The sequence below is a fragment of the Adiantum capillus-veneris genome, chromosome 12, assembly GCF_014529385.1.
Source record: "Adiantum capillus-veneris isolate H3 chromosome 12, ASM1452938v2, whole genome shotgun sequence".
Taxonomy (NCBI): Eukaryota; Viridiplantae; Streptophyta; class Polypodiopsida; order Polypodiales; family Pteridaceae; genus Adiantum; species Adiantum capillus-veneris.
In genome coordinates, this window is record NC_140942.1 from 141,815,143 (window position 1) to 141,841,317 (window position 26,175).

Sequence of the window (26,175 nt, forward strand, 5' to 3'; positions counted from 1 at the left end):
CTCTGATTCTGCCTGCCATTTTCTTGTGATCGACCACGAACAACGAGAGCATTGCTAGTACCACGAGAAGTATCAAGATTCTTCCTGCTAACTTCTTCAGTAAGCAAACTGCCCTCAACATCAGCACATGTTAAACCATCAGGAGGTGCTGAGTTACTTATGGCTGTGCAAAAAGTATCCCAACTTTCTGGCAGTGTAACTAGCAAGAACATTGCTTTGACCGAATTGTCAAAATTGACTCCCTGCGCAGAAAGTTGACTGAAAATTGTGTTGAACTCATTGAGATGGTTGCACATGTGTAACATGTAATGGCCTAGTAACTTGTGTGTAGCGGAAAATATCATGAACATAGTGAGCATTTCATTAGAATAGATTCCTAATGATAATAACAAGAGTGCTTGGGTGGAGAAATCAACAAAAAGCATATCACCTAGTTAGATAGCATGAACGATACTTCAAAAGAGAGAGAAATTAAGCAATTGACAACAGTTGAGGACCGGATTTGCATGGAGCCGGTCCCCCCTCCAAAAGGCTTTGTATTATGGTTTCTCCCATCAAGAGAGACATTTTACAATACAATTTCTTGTGTTCCTTCAATACTAGCTAGTGCAATGAAGATGGAAACTTCATGCATGACGCAAAACACTTATCAAACACAACATCAATTCCCTCACGGTCTCATACCCAAGACATCACACACCTTCGAAGATGGTCAGAGCTAGCGGGGTATGAGAGTAGATTGACAGGAAGAAGGAGTATTCTTACGAGAAAGATGTACATCTCCTCACATAATCACTCATATTAGCATAGCTTAGCTTAGTAATTAGCATGGTAGAGGAGATGAGCATGCATTGAAGCTTGAATCTTGGTTGGATTTGCACCACAAAGCCAAGATTTATTGGTGTAGGCCTTCCTTCTCACAAGCTTGGAGTAGGTGATAAGCTTTCCATTAAAGCTTGAGAAGGAGAGAGAGTCTTCTTTACTTCATACATGAGATAGTGTGAGTGTGTGTGCCCATAATACCTTCCAAAAATCAGCCCCCTCTCTCTCTCTCTCTTGGTCGACCCCCCTTGCTAATTACTCATGCTAGTATCCTATTGGACCTCCCCAGGCTTAGCCAATGACAATTAAGCAGCATAAGTGATAGCCTTCTGACATGTGTCCCCCTTTCCCCTTTTGTGAGAGCTTTAGGTAATTTAATAATTCAACTAAACTCTCATTGGACCCCTTTGCCTCCTGGTCAATAGGAATCAGGCAAGCCATTGGGCTGTTGAATGCTCATTGGTCCCCTTGGGAGACTGTCCAATAGTCTTATAGAGAGCTTTATTCTTATTGGTTCTTTTATTAAGTGTTTTCAGATTAATTAAATTGGATTTACTCTAGCCTAATTCTCATTGGTCCACCTCCAAGGCCATCCAATAGGATTTGAGTACACCTTGTGGGCATCTGGGCTAGGGAGCTGACATGTGTCCCTCTTTCCCCTTGTGTACAAAGGGAGCTTGTGTGTGTGTGTATGAGTTTCTCTCTCATCCCCTACTTCTTGGGATCGCCCCCTCCTATGTAGGGCTTGACAAAGACTTTGGGACACACACAAAGCATCCAATTTTCCCTAAAGTTGACCTTTGGACACAACCTTTGATTTTTGGAACCTTAGCATTTTGGAAGTCTTAATGGGCTGAACCTTAAGGTCTTTTAAGCCCATTGTTGCACATGGCTCTTTTGCAGATGGCCCCCCCTTTGGATCCCTATTTTCCCTCCTTTGGATCCCTACTGTGGCTGGTCTACTAACTTAACCAATATTCTAGCTTTTTCTAACCTGGCACTTCCCCATATTAAATGATCAGTTTAACATGAGAAAATCATTTAGGAGAATTAGATATTGATTATTATGACATTACCTCTCTCTTGAAATCATAATCATCCTCGACTATGGTGTAGAGAAGATAAAGCATATTCATGAGTCCTTTTTCTTAGCGGGTAGAGGATCCCTATGTTACCCTACAACATCGTTCCAGAATGGATGACTAGTCCATTTGGCGCTTGAGAGCCTGAGGCTGCCACAAGCATGTCTGCACATTAGTCCTATCAATCTTCCATAGTAGAGTGACAAGCTCTACTTGGTGTTCGGGAGACATCGTCTCCGCAAACTTGATCTAAGCATGCATACTACTTCATTTTTGTGCACAATAAAGAAAAAGAGAGTCTTATAAGACAAAAACTTTGTTCATTTTTAACATTTGTACATTTGCTTACTCTTGGGAAGCATTGTAAGCATTGACAAGGTTTAAGTTATCCTTTAATTGTATGCCTTGCATCCATCTAGCATCTTCAAAAGGATAATTCTTAAACTTAATAAGATATCGTCGGATGGTCTTACCGCCTCTTAGTACCTTGTCTTCATGTCGGAGAATGGACTCGAGCTGCAGCACCTCTTCTTGGTCCTTGATCTCCGGTGGGTCTTCAATAGTTGGTTCTTGAGGTGGCTCTCCTTTGTAAGGCTTTAGTAGGCTCACATGGAAATCATTGTGTATGAGCCAATGGTTGGGCAACTTGAGTTGATAGGCCATCTCATTGATTGGCCTAGAAATCTGGAAGGGACCATAGTACCTTTTTGCTAACTTAGCATAGTACTTTTGGTGTCCCGTAGGATTCTTGCCCGTGGTGTGCCTTAATCGAGCCTTGGGAAATTTGAGTAAGACCCAATCATTTTCTTTAAAGGTTGGGCTTTTCTGTGCTTGTCAGCAGCAGCCTTTTGCCTTTGCTGTGAGATAGAGATGGCATCCTTAATCTTTTGGAAATATTCTTGTAGGTCTTGGCTATACTCATCTGCAGCGAAGATCTTCCCGTGTACCTTAAGTAGCAAGGGACTTTTTGATTTTCCCTCAATTACCTCAAAAGGTGCTTTTCCCGTGGAAGTATGTACAATGTTATTGTAGGCATACTCCACTAAGGGTAAGTACTTCTCCCATTGGGATCTTTGATCTACTTCCGTTACATAGGCTTTTAGTAGATCGAGAATTGTTAGGTTAGCTATTTCACTTTGGCCATCCGTTTGTGGGTGATAGGCCGAAGAGAAATTTAGCCTTGTTCCTAAATTCTCAAAGAGACCCTTCCCAAAATTACTGGTCATTCTAGGATCTCTATCCGACACTATGGACATTGGCTACTTGAAAATTTGTGAAATGAAGAGGGTTGCCATTTGATGGGCTTTGATAGTCTTTTTGACAGGTATAAAATGAGCTTGTTTACTGAACCTGTCTACTATCGTCCATATTCCTATATTCCCATGGATAGACTTAGGCAATCCAAAGATAAAATCCATGGATATGCTCTCCCATGGTGAATTAGGGATTGGCAAGGGTTGAAGCAATCCAAGTTGCTTCCCTCTATCAAATTTCGTCTTTTGGCATACCACACATTTAAAAACATACTCTTGTATGTTCTCTTTCATGGTAGGCCAATAGAAATATGTTTCAATTCCCTTTAGGGTAGACTGAATCCCTCTATGCCCTACATAAGGAAGAGCATGAGATTCATACATTACTTTCTCACGTAGTGAGCTAGTAACTCATAGTCTATTGCCGTAGAGAAGATAACCATCTTGTAAAGTAAATGGTTCCTCTTTCTTCCCTAGTGCAAGGGATGAAATCACATCTCTAAAATCGGGATCAATAGCATACTCATTTATCATAGAAGATAGATCATTGTGAGTTGTTATGGAAACCGCATTCACTCTCGGCCGTCTTGAGAGTGCATCGGCTACTTGATTATGCTTGCCAGCAATTTGAGCAATATGAAAATGAAATTGTGAAAGGAAATTTGCCCACCTCATTTGTTTGTCGAAGAGCTTGGTCTGCGTCATGAAGTACTTAAGACTTTGGTGATCCGTTCATAGAATGAAAGGAGTCCCCAATCAATAGTGCTTCCATGAGTCTAAGGCATGTAGAACTGCAAGAAGTTCCTTTTCATATATGCCTAGAGCCTGCTCAACAGGGTCAAGCCTTCAACTTTCATAGCCTATGGCGTGCCCTTCTTGGAGCAAAACAGCTCCAAGGCAATCACCACAAGCATCACATTGGACCTCAAATGGCTTTGAGAGATCCAGTAGTGTAAGCACAGGTTGAGAGATAAGCTTTTCGAAAGCATTTTTCTCCTTGGCAGACCATGTGTACCTAACGTTTTTCTTTGTTAGGTCATGTAATGGTCCTGCTATTAGTGAGAACTTTTCTATGAAGCGTCTATAGTATGCACACATACCTATAAAGCTTCTTAACTCATGAAGATTCTTGGGTTTAGGCCATCCTTTTATTACCTCTAACTTTGATGGATCCATTTGGATGCCATCTTGAGAGAGAATGTGACCTAAATACTGAATCTCTTGTAAGAAAAATTCATTTTTCTTTCGATTAACATAAAGTTTATTCTCTCTTAGAACTTGAAATATTACCTGGAGGTGTCGCTTGTGTTCGTCTAATGAATTAGAGTAGATGATGATATCATCAAAGAACACTCCAGTAAAAGTTTGGTGAGGCGTGAATAGCTTCTCCATCAAACGGTTGAATGTGGCTAGTGCATTGGTCAAGCCAAAAGGCATGACAATGTATTCATAAAGACCAAACATAGTGCAAAATGCGGTCTTTACAATGTCTTGATCAACTATCCTTATTTGATGATAGCCACTTTTTAGGTCAATCCTACTGAAGTAGGTGGAGCCTTGTAGCTTATCAAATAGGTCTTCTACGCATGGAACGGGAAACCTATTTTTGATAGTGATCCTATTTAGTGCTCTATAGTCGACATACATACGATATGTGCTGTCTTTCTTTTGCACTAGTAGCAATGGAGAACAAAATGGAGATGAGCTACGCCTAACCATGCCCTTCTCAACTATCTCATGCACTTGCCACATAATCTCCTCTTGTTGAGCTTGAGAAACTCTATAAGGAGGTTTGTTAGGCGGTGAACTTCCTTGAAGAAGTTCAATTGCATGGTCATCATTGCCTCGTTTAGGAGGTAATTCACAAGGGATGTCGTCAATAAAGACATCTTGAAACCCCTTGAGAAAATTGGATAACTATAATTACTTTTGATTGTGTATATTTTCTTTTGTTAAAACATTAGGTTCATTTTTAGAATCTTTAACAAAAAACACGTACACGGAAATAGAGCTCTTTATTGACTTTTGTTGAAAGCTTGTGTATGTACAATGGGTATAGTGTTACCCATTTCCTTAGCATGTATATACATATCTTTTTCCCTGAACTTAAAGGAGATTCTCCTTTTAGGGAATTTAACATTGGCAGCCATGCGATCAAACCATGGTGCCCCTAGGATTACATCCTCATGTTTGAGAGGAGAGATAAAGAAGTCCTCTTTGTCCACATAGCTTTGGACATGGAGCCTCAATTTCCCGATTAAGGGAGTGACTGAAGCTTCTTGCCCCTTGAAAGCACCATCTGCGGCGGCAGGTAGGACATCTCCCATCTCGTAGGCTTGTACGCCTAGTTTGGTGGCCAACTCTATAGATATAAAATTGTGAGTAGAACCGGGGTCAAAGAGAATAAAAGCATCATGTTCTCTTACCTTTCCCCAAGCATGGCATAGAGGAGATCCTTTGTGGTGAGTTTCCTCCTCTTGGATTTCGACTAAGGTAGCTCTAGGAGGATCACGGCGGTTGTTCTTTAGGGGACAAGCGCGGTACGCATGCCCTTGTTCGCCGCACTTGAAACACCGGTTATCCTTGCGATAATGCTCAAGCTCTTCAGGAGAGAGTTTATTTTTGCCTTTATAAACTCCCTTCTCTTTAGCTTTGTTGGAGTTGCCCTTAGGAGACTTTTGGACATTGTCCTTCCCCTTAGGCTCATTGGAACCCTTGTTTTGAGGGCGCTTAGAATTCCTCTTAGCCCCTGTTTGGAAATTGATTCAAGAGGCCACCATAGTATGATGTATTATCGCTGATATGGTCTGTGGCCTTTGGGAGTTGACATACTCCGCCATTTCTTCGGTTAAGCCCGCACAAAATTGCTGCTTTTGCTCTCCAAAATCCAACTTTTTGAAGACAGTGGCTTTGAGTTGTAGGTCCCAAAAGTTGTCTACATATTTGTGGATGGATTCATAGGGAGCCTGAGCTTCAAGCTTCGCCATTCAGTGAGTACTTTGTCTTTGGCATCGCTGGCCAAAAACTGCTTCATAATGGAAGCTCTTAAAGGTTTCCATGTTTGTGGAGCTTCACCGTTGGCCCGTAGGCTAGACCACCATTGTCTGGCGGACTTTTGAAAGTGCGTAGCTACATGGCATAGCTTAGAGGACTCCGTGAAGCCTGCCGCATCAAATTGTTAGATAAAGGCCAAGACTTTGTCCGTAGCACCAAAAGTGCCATCATAGGTAAGGAAAGAGATGCTCTTCCCTCCCTCTTTGAATTTCTGAGCTTGGACGACCTCTTCCACGCGGCATAGGATTTCCTATGGCCTCTTCTTTTTGACAGTTCAAAAATTGCACCATCACTTTCTTCAGAAGATGAAGAATTTGAGGAAGATGGAGAAGAGGATGACCTCTTTCTCGCCTTTTTCTTTCCTTGATCTTCTTTGTCTTCACCATCACTTTCATAAGAGGAAGAGGATGAAGAAGATGGAGAAGAGGGTGTCCTCTTTCTCACGTTTTTCTTCTCTTGCTTTTTGTCATCCCTCTTTGAAGTATGGTGTGGAGAAGTATGCGATGGTCTTCTCCATTTTGGAGGTGATGGAGAGCGTTTAGCCCGCCGTCTTCGTGGAGCCATCTCCGCCGAGGTGGCGAGAGACTCACTTCTTTCTCGTTCCTTCGGTGGAGGCTCTTGATTTCTCCTTTGAGAAGGAGATGCATCATCAAGGAGCAAATTTCTGAGCCCTTCATAGGGATCTTCTTCTTCTTCCCGAATCGGAGAGAGACCTCTTTTGGAAGTCTCACAAGGAGGTTCCTAGGTGTTCTCTCGTCATGGTGAGGAGCTTGAAGAGTCCCATGAGTAGGAAGCTGCCGTTGCACTTCACTTTGGAGGGATGGATTGCCCATGGCTTGTTGAAGCTTAGAAACAAGATAGTTAACAAGCATCGGGGCATCATTAGTAGCTTGCTCATTAGCAAAATCAAAGTTATCAACATTAATTTCACTCTCTTTACTATTGTCAGTCATTTAACAACTTTTAGGTGTAAACTTTTTAGGTGTACTTTGGCACTTCAAGCCCTAGTTGCTACTCCTCTTTACCCCTTTAGAAAAAGCACTCAAGCTATTGTACCCATGGCTCAAATACCATTAATTGCAAGGAATACAAGAGAGGGCCGTTCAACACCAAAACAACACCGGCTCCTATCAAGCTTCTAATAGCTCAATAGTGGTTAAGCCATTGGCAAGCCCAATAGGACTCCACTATTAAGACCATAGCTCTCGACGGTGATGCCCCGTTGACTGCACAAAGGAAGGCGCACTGCAAGGCTGAAAATTCCCTATTCTACTTACTCACATGCAATTAATAGTACCAACCATTTATAGCTAGCTTGAGGACCTCCCTTCTTGATCAAGAAAAGAGAAACCTTGTGCTTAGATACCAATGAAACATTTAATGGCCTAGTAACTTGTGTGTAGCGGAAAATAGCATGAACATAGTGAGCATTTCATTAGAATAGATTCCTAATGATAATAACAAGAGTGCTTGGGTGGAGAAATCAACAAAAAGCATAACACCTAGTTAGATAGAATGAACAATACTTCAAAAGAGAGAGAAATTAAGAAATTGACAACAGTTGAGGACCGGATTTGCATGGAGCCGGTCCCCCCTCCAAAAGGCTTTGTATTATGGTTTCTCCCATCAAGAGAGACATTTTACAATACAATTTCTTGTGTTCCTTCAATACTAGCTAGTGCAATGAAGATGGAAACTTCATGCATGACGCAAAACACTTATCAAACACAACATCAATTTCCTCACGGTCTCATACCCAAGACATCACACACCTTCGAAGATGGTCAGAGCTAGCGGGGTATGAGAGTAGATTGACAGGAAGAAGGAGTATTCTTACGAGAAAGATGTACATCTCCTCACATAATCACTCATATTAGCATAGCTTAGCTTAGTAATTAGCATGGTAGAGGAGATGAGCATGCATTGAAGCTTGACTCTTGGTTGGATTTGCACCACAAAGCCAAGAGTTATTGGTGTAGGCCTTCCTTTTCACAAGCTTGGAGTAGGTGATAAGCTTTCCATTAAAGCTTGAGAAGGAGAGAGAGTCTTCTTTACTTCATACATGAGATAGTGTGAGTGTGTGTGTCCATAATACCTTCCAAAAATCAGCCCCCTCTCTCTCTCTCTTGGTCGACCCCCCTTGCTAATTACTCATGCTAGTATCCTATTGGACCTCCCCAGGCTTAGCCAATGACAATTAAGCAGCATAAGTGATAGCCTTCTGACATGTGTCCCCCTTTCCCCTTTTGTGAGAGCTTTAGGTAATTTAATAATTCAACTAAACTCTCATTGGACCCCTTTGCCTCCTGGTCAATAGGAATCAGGCAAGCCATTGGGCTGTTGAATGCTCATTGGTCCCCTTGGGAGACTGTCCAATAGTCTTCTAGAGAGCTTAATTCTTATTGGTTCTTTTATTAAGTGTTTTTAAATTAATTAAACTAGATTTACTCTAGCATAGTTCTCATTGGTCCACCTCCAAGGCCATCCAATAGGATTTGAGTACACCTTGTGGGCATCTGGGCTAGGGAGTTGACATGTGTCCCTCTTTTCCCTTGTGTACAAAGGGAGCTTGTGTGTGTGTGGGTGAGTTTCTCTCTCATCCCCTACTTCTTGGGCTCGTCCCCTCCTATGTAGGGCTTGACAAAGACTTTTGGACACACACAAAGCATCCAGTTTTCCCTAAAGTTGACCTTTGGACACAACCTTTGAATTTTGGAACCTTAGCATTTTGGAAGTCTTAATGGACTGAACCTTAAGGTCTTCTAAGCAGATGGCTCCCCCCTTTGGATCCCTACTGTGGCCAGTCTGCTAACTTAACCAATATTCTAGCTTTTTCTCCCCTGGCACTTCCCCATATTAAATGATCAGTTTAACATGAGAAAATCATTTAGGAGAATTAGATATTGATTATTATGACAACATGGGTGTGCCCTCATCCATCTTCAAATCAACTAACTTTTTCAGCCAATAAACCTGTGATGCTGCACTTTGCTTTTCATACAGGTCACATAACTTCTTCCACAGCTCATAACTAGTCTTTTCCACGTTCACATTGAAGTACACATTCTTTGACAAAGTGAGCATGATGGTGGACCTGGCAAGCTCATCCAACTCTTGCCAATCATACTCATTCATATCCTCAGGCTTTATCCCTTTCATCTTTATCGGCCGGATCTGCTTCTTCAGTACTAAGACATTGTAAATTTGTTCCTTCCAAAATGGGAAGTTAGTGCCATCTAACTTCTCAATGTTGAACAAAGAGTTCTCCGATGATGAAGCCATCACTCGACAAGGAACAAAAGTGATAGATCTGCTCCATTAAAGAAGATGATAGAAAACCTGAAAAATTTCGGTAAAGTCTCCCCTACAAAACTGACTTCTGAACCCAAAACAAATGTGTACAATGATTGAAATGCTGATCAAAGTGGCTAAACCGGCAAGATAATATCTCAAAGAACTGTCACTGTCAATGTCTCCAACTCTAGAAGAGTGTCTCTGACCAACTAAACACTGTCAAATGCATACACATAAAGATGACAGCAATGCCAACAATGGCAGGTCAGCAGATGCACACCAATATTGCACTAACCACATAAACATACATCCTATGTCGATGGCCAAAACTATGGGGATGTTGGGGGCTCGATCCAAAACCTATATCACCGAAAGGAACTCCACATTTGAGAATCCCCCAGCTCAATAAAACCTTACCACGACCCTCAACAATAGGCTTTGCATATTTCCATCACAATACATAAACCGCATAAGATCTTACATCAACCACAGAAACCCTTTTCTATAACCGCTGCGGCGTTTTGTTTGATATAACAGACCCTCAAGACCTTGCATCAAATATGCATGTGACAGACATTGCAGAAAGAGTCTGCAACAAAAACCTGTACGCAGAAGAACCGACGAGCGTAGACCACCCTGCTTTCTGAACTAAATATCTCTCAAATTGTGCAAAATTTGTAGAAACTTCCTTCTGTAAAGTTGTAGACCACGCAAAAATGGTTGGGGATCACGTGAATGGACTTGAAATAAGCTGTTTTTACAGATCAAAACAGATCTGTAAAAATCTACAGCTTCTCGGCCGCCCAACACTTAGGCGCGGCACATTGGGCTTTACCACCCCAACAGAAGACGTGCTGTGTGTATAGACTCGCTACTGTAGACGACGACGCTGGACCACATATGAAGAAGATCCACCAACGGCTCATAAATGTCAGTCACCTAAGTCTATCTCCAAACTGAGTGGTGGTGATGACCTGGCCACGATGTCCACTAGACCACCGTCCGTATCCTTGCCACGTGTCAATGCTCAGCCCAGAGAGTCCGTGCAGTGTGAACTAGACCAGACCAACTGTACTAACTGTGTGTCCTGTGAAAGTGACACTGTAGCCTGCTACATTCTTATATACAAAAGAAACTAGAGTGAGGAGAGGACTTACCTGACCGATTCTCTCCAAATGTGCTTAGTCTTGATGGTATGCATGTATTAAGAAAAAATAAAGATAGTAGGCCACATTATCGAAGTCGTTAGTTGGGGTTGCTTCCCAGAATGGAAGAAAAGAAGTGTAGAAAGAACGAAGGGGGGAGAGGATGAGAATGTAGCCTCTCCTTCTTGTTTTTGATCCTTCTTCTCCTTCTTGTACTAATTTATTACGTGTGCGAGTGGCTACGACATTAAAATTGCTTCTATTCTTCTTCAAGATTTTCTAATTCTTGATAGAGAGATACATCAACCTTCTTCATGGCTAGATATATATATGTATGCATGTATATACTACCTGTATTAGTAGGGCTCAGATAAGGCTTAGATTAGAAGAAATATATTGAAAAGAGACTAATAGGGATTAGATAAGGCTTAGAGTAGAAGAAATATATTGCAAACTCTTTTCTTCTTCTACTCTAAGCCTTATCCGAGCCCTACTAATACAGGTAGTACATACATGCATACACATATATATCTAGCCATGTATGAGGTCCATTGTATGTATCTTATCCAATGGATCATCGCAAACAAATGCTTTGCGATTAGCTTCTAGTTAAACTAGCTAGATAATCATCTTTTTTCACTAAACAGAGAATGTACAAGTCCTAAACAATGCAACCACTCTTGCGATTCTCATGAGATTAGTAATAATTATCTACATACAATGATAAGTAACAAAAATCAAGTTAAGGTAAACATGACTTATCTTTAATAATGATAACCTCAATAGCTATGATCATAGTATCTCGAGAACGTTGATATGGCTCTGATACCACTGCTACATACAGGGGCGCAAAGGGCCTACAAAATATTCAAACATAATACAACGAATATATCGACAGAACTGCATATCTGACAAGTCGCGCATACACACAATCAAGAATTGTACACGATTTGTGTGTGTGTGTGTGTGTGTGTGAGAGAGAGAGAGAGAGAGAGAGAGAGAGAGAGAGAGAGAGATTATGAAAGAGCGTGCAGGTGCACCACGTAGAGCGGAGTGCTACACGGACACGACGAGAGAGGAGAGGTAAGGAAAGAAGAATAACAAAGACATTGGGTGCAATCTCCTTGAGTGCAAGAGTGAGCATTTTCCTCTTGCACGTATTTATTTATAGATTTCTTGAATGTTCAAAATGAATACAGACTATTCGTCAGGATATACAATGATCACATTTCATAAAAAACATTTTAATAATAAATATTCATAAATGTGTTATCCTTTTGCATAACCCATTAACCGCTTATGTTTTTGCCACCCGTCAGCTATAATATTTTCATTTCCATTGCATCTATAACCTTTGAGACCACTCACGTTTCTTTTCCATACCAAAAAATAAAATCCTTATTTTTAGTTAGTGACAAAAAAACACTAAAGTAAATAAATATAGGTGTCACTTAGCTTTTACAAAGCAAAAGTTTGGCGAGTTGAAAGTTGGGAGGTCCGAGTGTTGGGCCGACGTCTTCCCCGTCCTGTGCATGGAACACCCTCTTCATGGCTGCGCATTGTTGCTCCACAATGTCACATGCAACCTCAGGTTTGCATCTTCGGTGCGGGTCTGTTTGTGCGGGTCCCCACGCAGACGTCCTTCTTCTTCCATTTCACTTTTCAAGAGTCCGAGCTATGTCTATGAAAGCTCTCTTCAAGCTTCTGAAGCCCAGCTTCAGCAAAAAGCAATCTTTGGGTGCTCCTTCCAACAGAGTAGCTCATCTCCCAGATTTTAGCGATGAGCTGGTCACAATCCAGCTTGGGGATAGAGCAGGAGACCTCGCTGTCATCACCATCAACTGCCTTGACAGAGTGGGGCTCACCTGTGATGCCGCAAGAAGGCTTTTTGAGTTCGGACTTGATGTGGTACAAGCAGGTATGTAATTGCTTCTTTTTACCTCCCATGTCCTCCCACGAATATGTGCTTTCTGTGCTTTAAAAAAAACCTAGAAGGCAGCTGGGGCAGTGACACAGTGTGTGCTTGCAAGAGAGAGCGAGAGAGAGCGAGAGAGAGAGAGAGAGAGAGAGAGAGAGAGAGAGAGAGAGAGAGAGAGAGTTGTGTCACTTGAAGTAGGTAGCTTTCTGTGTCATTTGTCCTTTCCATATAGGAATGACCCCTGTCGTGTTATATTTTTACTGGAAGCAGTGCAAAAGGCTTAGTTCCAATTGTGAGTGAACACTTAGTTTAGTTTATAGCATTTCCTAATACAGGCAGCGTCTCTGTTTGCTATGTGACGGCCTTGTTTACCTTCTTGTGCAGATTTTTTGACTGACGGACAATGGTGTCTTCTCCTTTTCTGGGTACTTGCAAGAAACAGACTCAACAGGAACAATCAATTGGGATCTCTTAAAGAAAGTCCTTATTGTGGAGTGTCCATCTCCACATTCCTCCTTGTTTTTCCTATCCAACTTCAATGACTGCTCTAAGAAGAAATACTACTCATTGCAAACTTGCTCGGCAGAGCGCCTTGGACTCTTGAATGGTATGTGTAATTTACCTATGGTAAACCTCTACAGTATTTGTGTGTGTGTGTGTTTTCGGACACTGAGTGTGTTGATATTTAGGCTCAGTTGTTGAGATGGACCAATGTGTTCTGAACACATTTGCAGCTTGAGCACAGCAAACTTGATGCTTGAAGCTTGAAGTAGAGAATTAAAATTGTTCTTGTTTTGTGTTTGTAGACCTCTCATGCGCACTCCGGGAGCTTGAGCTTGAAATTTTGAATGTCCATGCGTTAACAAGTCCAAACGGTCTTGCTGTCATTGTGATTCTCGTTAGTGACTCCAGGTACTCAAAAGCTCCGGTCATTTAATGAGCTTCAAGTGCATTGCAACTGTTTTATGACAGAAAATCTTGTTGAGGAAGTGTGGGGTAATCGTCCTATAAGTATATTTGTGAATATGTCAAGTGAGTTTTAGTCTTTTATTTATTACGGAGGCCATCATAGAAAAGGGTTTCACTGGTCTAGTAAGGTTGGGTGACCTAAGCAGTGAGATCAACGAGGTGACAACATAAGCAATGGTGCTACATCATGAATGCTACATTGATGCCTTCATAACTTGTTGCACTAATAGTGGTATCAAAGTCCAGGTTAGGTGTGCTTAGTGCTAAGTGTAGATTAGGGTTTTGATTAGTCTCTTGGTTCACTTAATTGTGGATGTGTTCATTAAGTTGAGCCACTATCCTTATTAGGTGGATTAAGAGCTAGTCGAGATGCATTAGGGACATGCTTAAAATAGCTGCAATTATTCCCTTTCAGATTGTAGCTGGTTGATTTTTTATTTCTCACTAGTTTGGTTTTTCATTCTAGCGCTTTAGCTGTGTGTGGAAGAAGTACTCTTCATCAGCTGCTCTTTGAATCTTCAAGCACTTGCTTCAAAGGCTCAATAGGGAGTAGCTTTCATTTGAGTTCAAGTGAGTGTGTGGAGATCCTTAGCTCAACATATATAACTTTTTCTTAACTCCCTGTGGAAGCCAAGGTGCTCAAAGTGTTGAGGTCACTTGACTATATTTGGTGAGGCTGAGCTTTTTTGTTCAACTCCACTACCTAATTTGAAGCAAGGGAGCATTGGCGGATCTGAAAATTTGAGCTTAATTGGATTGAATTATCCAATCGGGCCCAAACAGACGGAGCACTTTTAGACGCAATCAAGAGCACTTTGACTTGCAGCCGTCAATGGCCAATGGACGGAGGCGGTCACTTGCAGTCACCATGCAAAATTCAGGTTGGAAATGATGGGCCATTGGGCAGTCAATCAATCTGTCTGGCCAGCTGTGACCCTATGTTTAGGTGACTGCTAAGGTGCCAATTTTGCAAGGAGAGGGGGGGGAGGAGGTTCTAAAGTACTTAGTAAATTACTTTGCTTGGCTTTGTAGAGAATCCAAAGTTTCATACCCAAGGTCAAAATCTTGTTATGGAGCACACATATAGAGATGACAGGCAGCTATTGCCTCATACCGCAAAGGCCTAAGAGCTATATTGCTTCATAAGAGACCTTCATACTATATTACGCGAGGGCTATATTCTGGCACTCTCCTAAGATATTTTCTCACTGTGAGCTACACCACCAAGTGCCATACCAAGCTAGGGACAATTTCACATTACAATAGATGAGGCATGTGCATTATGATATGTATGCCAAATTTCTTATTAAAGAAGCAAGCACAATGCTTTGGCTCTCGGAGTTTGAGCCAAATACAGGTTGTCAAAGTGAAGCCGTAGGTATGAGTCAGGGCGGGAAGTGCAAACTTCAAAGCCCCGAGTGTCGAAGCGATGCCGTAGTTATGAGTCAGGGCAGGAACTGCAAAGCCCCAAGTATCGAGGTAGAAGAAGACAAGTTTCAAAGTTGCAGATGAAGAATTGAAGTAGCAGAAGAAGAGGAGAGGACCAACAACCAACCGCAGTCCAGTTGTGTTGATGTACGCACCATGTCAAGGTTCGTGGCATTGTAAAGGGACAAAAGAAGTTTGGTCTATGACCAAAGAAACTTGAGGCACCTAACCGGGCCATGCAAGGGTGGAGTAAAGGGATTAAGAGAGTGCAAAGATGTAATCTAGATCCCATACATGTATGTATGTATGTATGGAAATTGTCAAGGCTCGGGCCAACAAATGTAGGGTTGTAGGAGTTTTGGCAGACCATGGACAGTCTATACTAGGTGTAAGGGACAGGGATGTGCAAAGATGCAATCTTTGAAAGGGTTGTTGAGAGTTTTAGAATGATAAGAGATGGGAACATAGTCTGGTAAGGTTGGGTGATCTAAGCAGTGAGGTCAATGAGGAGATAACATAAGTGATGATGCGGCATGGCATAAACCAGCTATTCTCAAAGCAAGTAAGGAGAATAGAAGGTGCATTGCTTTTGAGTATACACTCTCTCTCTCTCTCTCTCTCTCTCTCTCTCTCTCTCTCTCTCTCTCTCTCTCTCTCCCTGCTCGCCCGTTGCTTGTTGTTGTGCTACGCGCTCGCTCCCCCGCCACAGTTTCACCTGCTCGCGCTGCCCTGCTGCTCTGTTGCGTGCTGCTGCTTTACACCCCCTGTTGCCCCCCCGCTCCTGTTGCCTACGGCACTGGCTCCGCGCTGCTGTCCCTTGCTGCCACTCCCGCCCTGCGCCCCTGCTCCTGCCTCTTTCCCCCCCCCCATGCTGATGCGCTCTCCCCCCCCCCCCCTTGCTGTCCGAGCGTAGAGAGAGAATGGAAGTAAAGAAACAAGCGTAGAGAGAGAAGCAGAAAAGCGTAGAGAGAGAAAGAGAGAAAAAAATGGTGCGTAGAGAGAAAAATTTGATTTTTCAAGTGTAGAGAGAGAGAGGTGAGAAGCATAGAGAGAGAAGGTTTGCGAGCGTAGAGAGAGAAAGAGGGAAGCCGCGTAGAGAGAAAAAATAAATAAATAAAAAAAATTCCCTCTCCCTCTCCTGTGGCGGCCTTCCGACCATGAGGAAGCAGAATTGCAAAGATGACCCGGTGGAGGATGCCATCCAAAAATGCAATGAAGAACTGAGTGAGTCCATCAGCATGATCAACCGCCACCTCCTAGGTACTATCAACATACTCGACGCGCGTGTGGCAGCACAGAAACGTACGATACATACACTCGAGGATCGCGTGAAGGCTCAAGATGAGGAAATCACACTACTCAAGAAAGAGCTTGCAGAGGTGCGATCGCAGAATGGCCTCGAAGAGGGAGAGCTTCAACCCTCAGTAATTGAAGAGCTTAACACGATTAAGGAACTAGTGCGAGCCATCAAAGAAGGTGGGGAGCAACAAAAAGAAATGACGACCTCGTGGGTAGATGTCATCACAAAGACCCAACAAAAAGTAGAAAAGACCGAAAAATGGATCGAGATTGTCAAGAAAGGGAAAGGCAAGGAAATAACCCCCACCCCCACACCAACCATCATCAACTTGACACTAGAAGAGGAGCAAAGGAGACGTGTGCGGGCCTTACACGTAAGGATATGTGGCCTCAGAGACCAAGATGATGTGGAGGAAGAGGTGAAAGAACTCATGACTCTGGTGGGGGTCAACGAGCAGACGCATACGAGGGCCTGGAGAGTGGGCACAAAGAAAAGCGGGAGCAACGGAGAAACCTCGAAGGAAAGGGCACTCATTCTCCGCTTCCCCTCCATGGAAGCGAAGAAGGATTTCCTGAAGAAGAGACCGACTCTAAAGAAGACTGGCATCTTTCTTGGAGATGACCTCACCCTCTCGCAGATTGCTCATATGCAAGAAGTAATGCCGGAAATTCGAGCAGCAAGGGAAAAGGGGAAGATTGCTTTTTACAGAGATGGAAAGGTGGTGATATTGGAGCGACGTCCCGCATGACGGTGCGAGACCTATGGGACCACACTAAAGATGGCAACTTGGAATTGTAACGGTTCACTTCATCTTGATGTAGGGGCCTTTGAGGATAGCTTCACAAGGAGAGACATCATCTTCTACTCTGAGACGCATCAAGCCCCTGGGCAATCCATGCCACAAGTGAGCGGATATAGATGGGAGACATCCTGCAGACAAGAGACAAGATCGGAGCATCGAGGACGAGGCTCAGGGGGAGTGGCAGTTCTATTTAGGGAGGAGTTGCAGCTATTGATATATATAGCGCGCAAGGATGAGCATGCTAGGTACATGTGGGTGAGGCTCAAGGCAGAGACGGACAGATACCTATACATTGCTATCTGTTACTTTCCTCCTAGTACGTCAGTATATGCATCACCTAGGGGACAATCCCCCTTTGCTATTTTGGATAATGACATATGGGAGTTTTCTAAGGATGGTGACATTATCATACTAGGGGATTTCAATGCTAGGACTGCCCACCACCAGACAATATTTTATGATACTTCTGAGGAAATGCTTAGGGAGCTGGACGATACAGAGATGGGTCTATCCAGATTATCACAAGATGAGGAATACACGGAATATGGCAGATACTTGATAGATATGGGAACCGCACATAGATTGGCCATTTTGAATGGCCTACAAAGATTTTCGACAGCTGGAGGTTTTATGTTGCTAATTGGACTATTTTCTTATTTTTAATGATTAATTTCTTTTTCTAGGATATTTTATTGTGTACACTAAGAACTGTTAAAAGATTGTAGCTACAGGAAATGCCATCAAGAACGGACAACTCTGATGTGTCATTTGATGGGTGACGGTAAACATCGCGAAGGAGTTTCCGTAAGTTCGGTGGAAAGGGCCGGGTTACGAATGCCCCTGATGCATCACATGATGGGTGACGGGTGCATCAGAAAGGGGGCATTCCGTAGGCTGAGGAGGAAATCCGAATTGAGTAAGAAAATACGCGTAAGAACGCAAGCACAAGAATAAAGATGGGTTCAAAGAAGCTTTTTACGAAAAGCAGGAACATTCGCGGGAGGGCAGATGCTTTCCCGCGAGGAATCTATGTCTGCATTGCATCTGTGCCCGTGTTCTGCACCCGGGGACGCCTGGAATGTGTTCGTGTAGCATTGTTTTCACTAATTGAGTGAGTTTTTAAAGTTTAAACAAGTTCACACTTTATTTTATTAAGTGGCCGATCACTTTTAAGTGACCAGCCCTCTTATAATAAAATAAAGCAATGCTCTTCAAAAATCCCACGTTAAAAAAACCTCTACGTAAAAAGCCTACGTTGGGAACTGTACGGACAGGGCTGAGGGCAGCGATCTCTCTCTCTCCTCTCACTAGGGCGCCAGATGCTTTTGCTTTTGGGCCCTCTATTCCCGCCGGGTGCCAGGCCCTATAAAGTAGCAGCCAGTGTTCAGTTTTTACAGAACGCAAGGAGCAGCAGAAGTCCCAGCGTTGAGGATTTTGGAGCAAGTGCTGACGACGGAAATCTGCAAGTGTTCGTGTGACGACTGAGTACGGAGGTCGCTTTTCCGAGCAAGGAGCGACAGGTATAATTTGTCGATACGCATTGCGAGTTGTTGCTTTGTGTGGTTTGTTTTGCAGGAATCTCCCTTCTTACGGGAAAGTCCCTCACGGGAAGTACGGCTTCACGCCTAAGTCCCTTACACGGCTTCACGCCTAAGTCCCTTACAGGGAACGTACGGCCTTGTGTCTAAGCCCTTTACGGGAAAGAACGACCTTCGGGTCTAAGATTACAGAACGGAGGGGTTTCCTCAGGTTCTTGTGCTTGTATACGAATTCTCCCTGAATAAAGAATACTCTTGACGGGGGGGGGGGCAGCCCATCTTCTGGTCCCCAATACTGTGTCGATCTTCTCCCTTCTCTCACATTTGCAAAGTATTTTATTGTTCATATTTGTAAGTGCTCGTGTACGCTCCCGTTTTGTGACATTTTACTTGCTTTCCACACCGACATGGTGCCAGCACAGTGGATTATGTTATGGCCCAGCCAGGTCTCATTCCATTCTTTCAAGATTTCATGGTGGGCACTAGGCGAGTTGGAGTAGCAGTTGGTCATGCTATCTTGTCCTTCACCCTGACGTTTCAGTTCAGCACAGCTCCATTAGGAGAGGTCCCTACACACATCGGGTATACCTTCATGAGGGGGACGGACTCTGTGTATATGGATGAGATATACAAGAAGCTATGCACCCAGGAGCCAGGACGGCCACTAGATGAACTCACTCAGATGCTGACAGAGACGCTCCATGATGCAGCATCAGAAGCATACCCCCACAACCAGCCTAGACGGAGACGATCTGGAAAAATGCCCCAGAACAGTTGGTATGATGAGGAGTGTAGAGAGATGAGGATCAAGTTACAGAGGGAAGTGCTCATGGGTATTACCACACATACACAGTCACGGATATCTTTCGCCGCTTAGTGCGACGAAAGAAAAGGGCTTATTTATCCTAGCTAGAGCAAGATCTGTATCAGTGATTTATAAGTCGAGACTCAGGAGAAGCATGGAGGCTATTCCACGAACATTCACCACCACCAGCGGCCATCTCCACTGAGACATGGGGGGAATATGCCACCTCTCTCTACACAGCATCAGGAAAACCACCTCTACCGGACCCACTAGAGACATGCCCGGAGACATGTTCTTTCTTTACTGCCGGGAGGGTAAGGAAAGCTATTGACAGGATGAAGACAAGGAGAGCACATGATCATGATGGTCTGGTAGCAGAGCACTTCATCCATGCCAGGGATATGCTCGCAGAGCTCCTGGCTATGATGTTTAGTCGAGCCATGTATGAAGGCTTCCATGAGACTTGGAGTATGTCCACGATTGTGCCTATTTTCAAGTCAGGAGATCCCATGATTCCCAGGAATTATCGCACCATGGTTGGTCACACATTAACTAGGCTGTATGCATCCATTCTTGAACAAGAGCTGAGTAGATGGGCAGAGCGAGAGGGCATAAGAGCACCAGGGCAAGCAGGTTTCAGGAGAGGTTTCTCCACTCTTGACCAGATTCTGACACTCAGAGCTATTATTGAGGAGTAGCTTTGTGGATTTCCGCAAAGCTTTTGACACAGTGCCGAGAGCCAGACTCATACGCAGATTACAGGACATGGGTGTGCCTACAGAGCTGATTTGGGGAATTCTGGCTCTATACAGGACAGTGATGGGGCGGGTACGCACCACTGAGGGAATGTCAGACATGGTCCTCTCCCATATTGGAGTAAAGCAGGGATGCCTCCTATCCCAGACTCTTTTTGGGATGTATGTGGATGAGTTTTCGGACTATGTAGAGCGTCAGGGGGACAGGGGGGCTCAACTAGCAGGGACATGGATTCCGCTGTTACTATATGCTGATGATATTGTGCTGATTTCTGACTCCCCAGAGGGGATGCAGCGTCACTTGGATGCTCTGCATACATTTGCTCGTGACAGTGGATTGTCTGTCAATCTGGGGAAAACCAAGGTTATGGTGCTCAACACCACACCAGAGTGGGTCAGGAGGTCGGCACCCACATTTATGTATGGCCAGCAGACTGTGGAGTACACAAATGCATATACTTATCTTGGGGTAGTCTTCGGTGGACCGGTGTTTTCACTAAGGAGAGCATCAGAGACTAGATTGACGAGAGCATATGCAGCGTTGGGAGGACTCGAGAGGATGTGTTCGCAGGTTCAGTTTCAGGAACCGCGAACAAAGCTTTGGCTTTTTGACACTCTAGTGACTCCAGGTATGCTCTATGGAGTTCAGGTATGGGGACCCTTAGTAGACCACCATGGGAGATCTGGCAACACAGATGGATGGAGATGTATGGAGAGGCCTCTGGTCTCGATGATCGCTCGGATGGTTCGGGCTAAGGCCTCAGTACCACATGAGATTATCCGAGCCGAGCTAGCCCCCCCCCCCCCCCCCCCCCCCCCCCCCCCCCCCCCCCCCCCCTCTCGTGGTGGAGCCCCCCCCCCTCTCGTGGTGGAGGCGTTGATGAGATTAGTTTCTTTTATGCACGGTTTATGGGATCTCCCCAGGGACAGATATGCTCGGCTTGCCTTGGAGTCATCTCAACAACTAGCTCTACGAGGGGATACAACATGTTGGTATGGACAGATGATAGCATGGTTTCAGTCGCATGGTCTCAAGATGGATAGATTACCTCTGCTTCAATACTCCCTGGATGCACCCTCCCCGTCTCTCACAAGGATAGAGATCACCAGACCCATACGTCAGGATCTGATTCAGCTAAATACCAGGAGCACATGGATACAGCCGACACAGGAGTTGGGCACGAAGATGGCCTTCTACAGAGAGCATCTTCTCCAACTCACGGAGGACGGCTTTGTGACTAGGCCTGCATACATGGACACACACTTATCTCATGGGATAAGATGCGCTATTGGACAGATACGCACATCCTCACATCAGCTCCAAATCGAGACTGATCGATTTCGAGGGGTGCCGGCAGGAGCTAGGATATGAACTTAGAGCCAGAGACAGAGCTGCACTACACATGTCACTGCCCGGCATACTGTGAGATACGCGGCCGCTTCCACTGCCTGTTTAGAGAAGGGTTCGGACCTTTTTCTGGAGTCATGAGATACAAGGATCAGAGGTGTCTCGGATTGTTCCTGCTAGAGCTGTGCAAACTTAGGGAGAGCTTGCTGAGAACATCAGAGGAAAGATAGTCTCAGAGACTAATCACAGATTTCTTTACACCAGCCAGAGGAGAGCCAACGGAGCAGTCATTACAGCAAATCTCAGAGCCTACTCATACTAGAGGTACACTGCTTGATCGAGCCACGGAACTTGGCAGATCCAGATGTCCACGACCTCGGGGGGGTCTCCCACTACCGACGAAGGCTGCAACAGAAGATACAGATCACTTTAGCTCGACATGCAAGACTCCCAACCAGAGTACTGACCATGGAGGATGTCGATGAGATCCGACAGTGACCGATGAGAAATTTCATCTGAACCCACAAACCTCCCTCCCCCCCCCCCCCCCATTTCCTTTCTCCTTAGCGTCTTAGTGTTAGTTCTTTGTAACTTTGTAATTTCCGTACTCAGACATGGTATCAGATTCACCAATTGTAACTTTTTGGTCTCATAGGTCATTTTGGCCTTTTGAAGACGTTAATATAACATTTCATTTCATTTCTCAAACACACACACACACACACACACACCTCGGATGATAAACTACTGCACCGTCCATAACCCGCTTAGAGTGTTGAATTATGTGCAAGGAAACCAAGCGTCTCTTATATAAAGATTCAAAACGACCAAATTGAGGAAATTTCTACGATTAAAAATCCTTTTTTTTTGGCTCAAAGAAGTGCTTGCATCTTTCCAAGGTGCTCTGGGCTACACTAGCTGGCTAGCACTCGATATGGTTTTTTGGTCATTACAATGCAAATGGGAGAGTCGTACAATCTCATTTGCTTAGCATGCACCATGCATTTATGAATTTAAGCTTGGCCAATTAGAGCTTGCAATAGCCAAACAAGCCATTCTCTCCTTCACCAGCAAAGGTCAATAACCAGTAGGATTTGCAAATGCAGAAGAGGCATTAATATGTGAGTGTAATGGGGATACTTTTCCGTAGTTATGCATTTGAAGTGCCGGCTAAGGATCAAAACTTTTTTCCTAAAAGCTTGAATTTTCCAAAATTTTATGATAATTATGATCATGTGCTGCCTTTTATAAATACAAACTAAATCCGATTTGTAATAGCTGATTCCTGATCAGTGCTAACACTTGATAGATGTTTCGTGTTTTTGCAAATGTCTGATAAACGCATACCTTGCAGGAAGGGGTCTCAAGATGAGAGGCAGCAGGCAATTTGTGATAATGTCAAGTGTGTTCTAGGACCTTCCTATTCCCATTGTGAGCTGACCCCAGCAACAATGGATGATGTAGGAGAGGTTCTTGACCTTGAGCTGTTGTATGGTGTCCCAAACAATTTCTTAGAGGAAGACGATTCAGACATTGTAGCTGGAAGCGATAAGAATTTCTCTGCTAACATTGACAATTTGCAGAGTGCCAACCACACACTTCTTCAGATAACAGCACGAGATCGAAGAGGTCTTCTTTATGATTGCATGAGGGTGCTGAATGATTATAATCTGAAGGTACATTTTGTATAGAATACGACAAAAAGTATTGCTGCTCGTTCTCGCTTGCTCCTCAAATGTTAATGACTCTGTTTTGTTCTTTGCAGATTGCTTATGGCCGTTTTAAAACAGTTTCGATGGGATTTGTTGCATTTGATTTGCTCATATCTCAAGCGAATGGAAATAAGTTGCTAGATTTGGACAAGCAGAAGTCATTACAAGCGCGATTGCGGGTAGACATGTGCAATCCTCTGAGAATGATGATTGTTGACAAAGGTCGAAACACAGAGGTTTTTGTTGCAACAACAGTGGAAAAGTCTGGAAGGTCTCGACCAAGCATGATGCATGATGTGACTTTGGTTTTAAAGATGCTTGGAGTCAGCATATTTCAGGTAATGCAATTCTCCCTCGATGTAAGCATTACTCACAAGGGTGTGTTTGCACATCTGTGCGTATGTACGTGTGTGTTGTTTTTGTGTGTGTGTGTGTGTGTGTGCGCGCGCGCACGTGCGTGCACACGTGTTCGTGCGCTAATAAACATTGGCATTGTTCCCTTTGCAGGCCAACTCTGAAAAGTTGTGCATCGGTGAAAGGATGTGGGAAATGTACAGATTTTTGTTGGTAGAGTCTCCAAGCTCATCAGCTAGAGGTGATCAGATGAGGAGCCACATAGTGAAAAGGGTGAAAAATGTTTTGAGTGGCTGAGCAGTCATTGACCAATGTCATCATCAATACTTCTTTTCGAAAAATAGCTTGAAGTTAATACGCACGCTACCATCGGTTAAGTGTACCATGGTTGTGTCAGATGCTACTCAAAAGACAAGTAGGCAACATTGCTTCCATTGTTGCTTGTATTGAACAATTCTGATCAACCGCATAATCATCGTGAGTCATGATGGGCAACACATGCTCTCTGCAATGAAGACGCCCAACATGGCTTTATCTCCTTGTATGCCCGCAAACTCATTCACGGCTAACCTGTGCAAAAATCCAATCCCTAAAATCAGCTCGAACTTAGGGATGAAAGAACATCTCCTACTTGATGAAGAGGTGGAACATGCTAATCTCTATGCAATAGGGGATATGCAAAGGGATTAGAAGATGTCAACTGTGTGACAAAAATGTAATCACCATTTTTTCTTTGCTAGTTGGCCATGCCTTTTAAAACTTAAATGGACTTGATTAAAAACGTTTATGGAAGCATGACTAGCTTACTACAAACATGACTAAGTTGGGACCCTATCTGTTGATTCTATTATGGTCGAAGGTCATTAGTAGGGTGTGAAATTAAAGGCTTGCTGATTAGATCTTGAGAGGAAGGATTTCTTCCCAGGGAAGCAATTTGAAATCCTCCATTACCTGCGACAGCAACGGGGATGGGTTGATCGGTAACATGGCTATCTCAAATTACGATTCAACTTGCTGGGCCAAAGTAAAGTTAAATTACATGGTTCCTTGGCAGCCACCTAGACTGCGCATCAAATAATTACATTAGAATGTGGTTTTGTAGGCAAGGATGAGACAAACAGGTCGTCATCACTCCAACACAGATTCGTTGCGTTTTTACTTCACAATCAGACTTTGGAATATATACAGTTATATAGAAAATTTGAACATCCTGCATTGTGTTCTTTATTTTTGGGTTATGTGCATGCAAGAGCCCTGGCTCTCTCCTCTTGATTACAGTAGCTCTGCCTGATTGCTATGGTCTCCAAGAGCTTATGTATGCTCCACACATAAAAAATACTTTGCAAATTCAAAATGTCTTTAAACCGTTCCTTATGTATGTGAATGCATTCAATTCACGACATACATCAAGACCACATTTCTATTGTTTTGATGTTGTGTACATCAGCTCATACTCGACCAAAAAATTTACACCACTTGATCCTTGCCTTGTTTTTGTTACTCTTGGGCTCCTCCTACCTTAAGACTAGCCTCTTCTTGTTTTCTTTGACCCTTGCCACTGCCACTGAGCTTCATCTCCATTAGGCTTTTACATGTAATTGATAGATAGCATCTTACTATCGTAGACATGTTATCATAATCAGTGATCTTTGCTCGAATGGTGTCATAATTGTACCTTGAATGTTCTTGCCCCTCGTGCTACAATTGATAGACTCTTGTCTAGCCAAGCTCCCTCCTCCTTTAGGCACTATGGGCATCTATAACAACCAGATTTTTTTCTTCCTAAGATTGAGGCATGACTTTTGCATCTTGTGAATGCCTGCTTTCATGGGTAGATGGTATGTCACATAAACCTCCCCTAAGAAGCACTATCATTCTTATTGACAAACTCAAGAAAATGGTGTTGCCGGGTAGATGCATTTCCTTTTACGTACTTAGAGCCGCGTCCCACTATGTATGAGGGATATTAGTGAATTTAAAATTATATATACATCATACTTACCTTTTGTATTTTGGGTAAACCATGGGCTGCACGACTTTTTCCCTCCTTAATAAGTAGTTTGAGTTCACTTTTCCACATTTCAGTCCTTCAATTTAGGAGCTTGAAAAGAAACGTTGAATTTTCATTGATTAGTCATACAAGAAGGATGCAAATACACAAAAAAAAAAAATCCATTACTGAGAGCATCACGAAGTTTAAAAAGGTTGTTCCCTAGAACACCCTAAAGTAGAGGAAAGTGAGTGTGACTTTTTTATACCATCTATTTAATCTCGTTAATACCACTCATACACAGTGGGCTCGGCTCTTAAAACCTCCCAATATACCTTTTGTCTAGTGTGACAATCCCTTAACCAAGGAGATGCTTAGTTCATGAGGACCCATGGGTAGCTTGATGAGCCTTACCATGACTGTTCCACATTGGTCCCAAAAAGATTTTGTAGACCGAACTATGCATAACAACATTTCAAGTTCTTATATTCTCCTCCCCCCCCCCTCTCTCATTATAAGATGGTATCGTGTCTATGGACCATAATCTAGCTGATATTCATAAAAGGCTTATGAATAATGTTGATAATTCTGCATCGATTGGTGCTT

General features: G+C 43.4%; 1 protein-coding gene across 2 annotated transcripts; it reads left to right on the forward strand.

Annotated features, from left to right (window-relative positions):
- Positions 1-12,136: 12,136 nt before the first annotated feature.
- On the forward strand, positions 12,137-24,604 carry LOC147446615 (ACT domain-containing protein ACR9-like). 2 transcript variants are annotated; one of them, XM_086525816.1, is made up of 7 exons: positions 12,137-12,568; positions 12,953-12,993; positions 13,124-13,175; positions 13,375-13,480; positions 22,868-23,189; positions 23,279-23,563; positions 23,733-24,604. In XM_086525816.1, the coding sequence occupies exons 1-7, from the start codon at positions 12,199-12,201 to the stop codon at positions 23,874-23,876; spliced, it is 1,320 nt and encodes a 439-aa protein (XP_086381942.1). In that variant the 5' UTR covers positions 12,137-12,198; the 3' UTR covers positions 23,877-24,604. The 2 variants fall into 2 exon arrangements, with proteins under 2 accessions (XP_086381942.1, XP_086381941.1); XM_086525815.1 differs by lacking the exon at positions 12,953-12,993 and having other exon boundaries at positions 13,011-13,175.
- The last annotated feature ends 1,571 nt before the right edge of the window (positions 24,605-26,175 follow it).

Bases quoted from the DNA above. Each gene is read 5' to 3' on its own strand.
- LOC147446615 (XM_086525815.1), top strand. From the start codon at position 12,199: ATGGCTGCGCATTGTTGCTCCACAATGTCACATGCAACCTCAGGTTTG. The intron at 13,481-22,867 runs GTACTCAAAAGC...CATACCTTGCAG, and splicing joins ATTCTCGTTAGTGACTCCAG to GAAGGGGTCTCAAGATGAGA. The intron at 23,564-23,732 runs GTAATGCAATTC...TTCCCTTTGCAG, and splicing joins TTGGAGTCAGCATATTTCAG to GCCAACTCTGAAAAGTTGTG.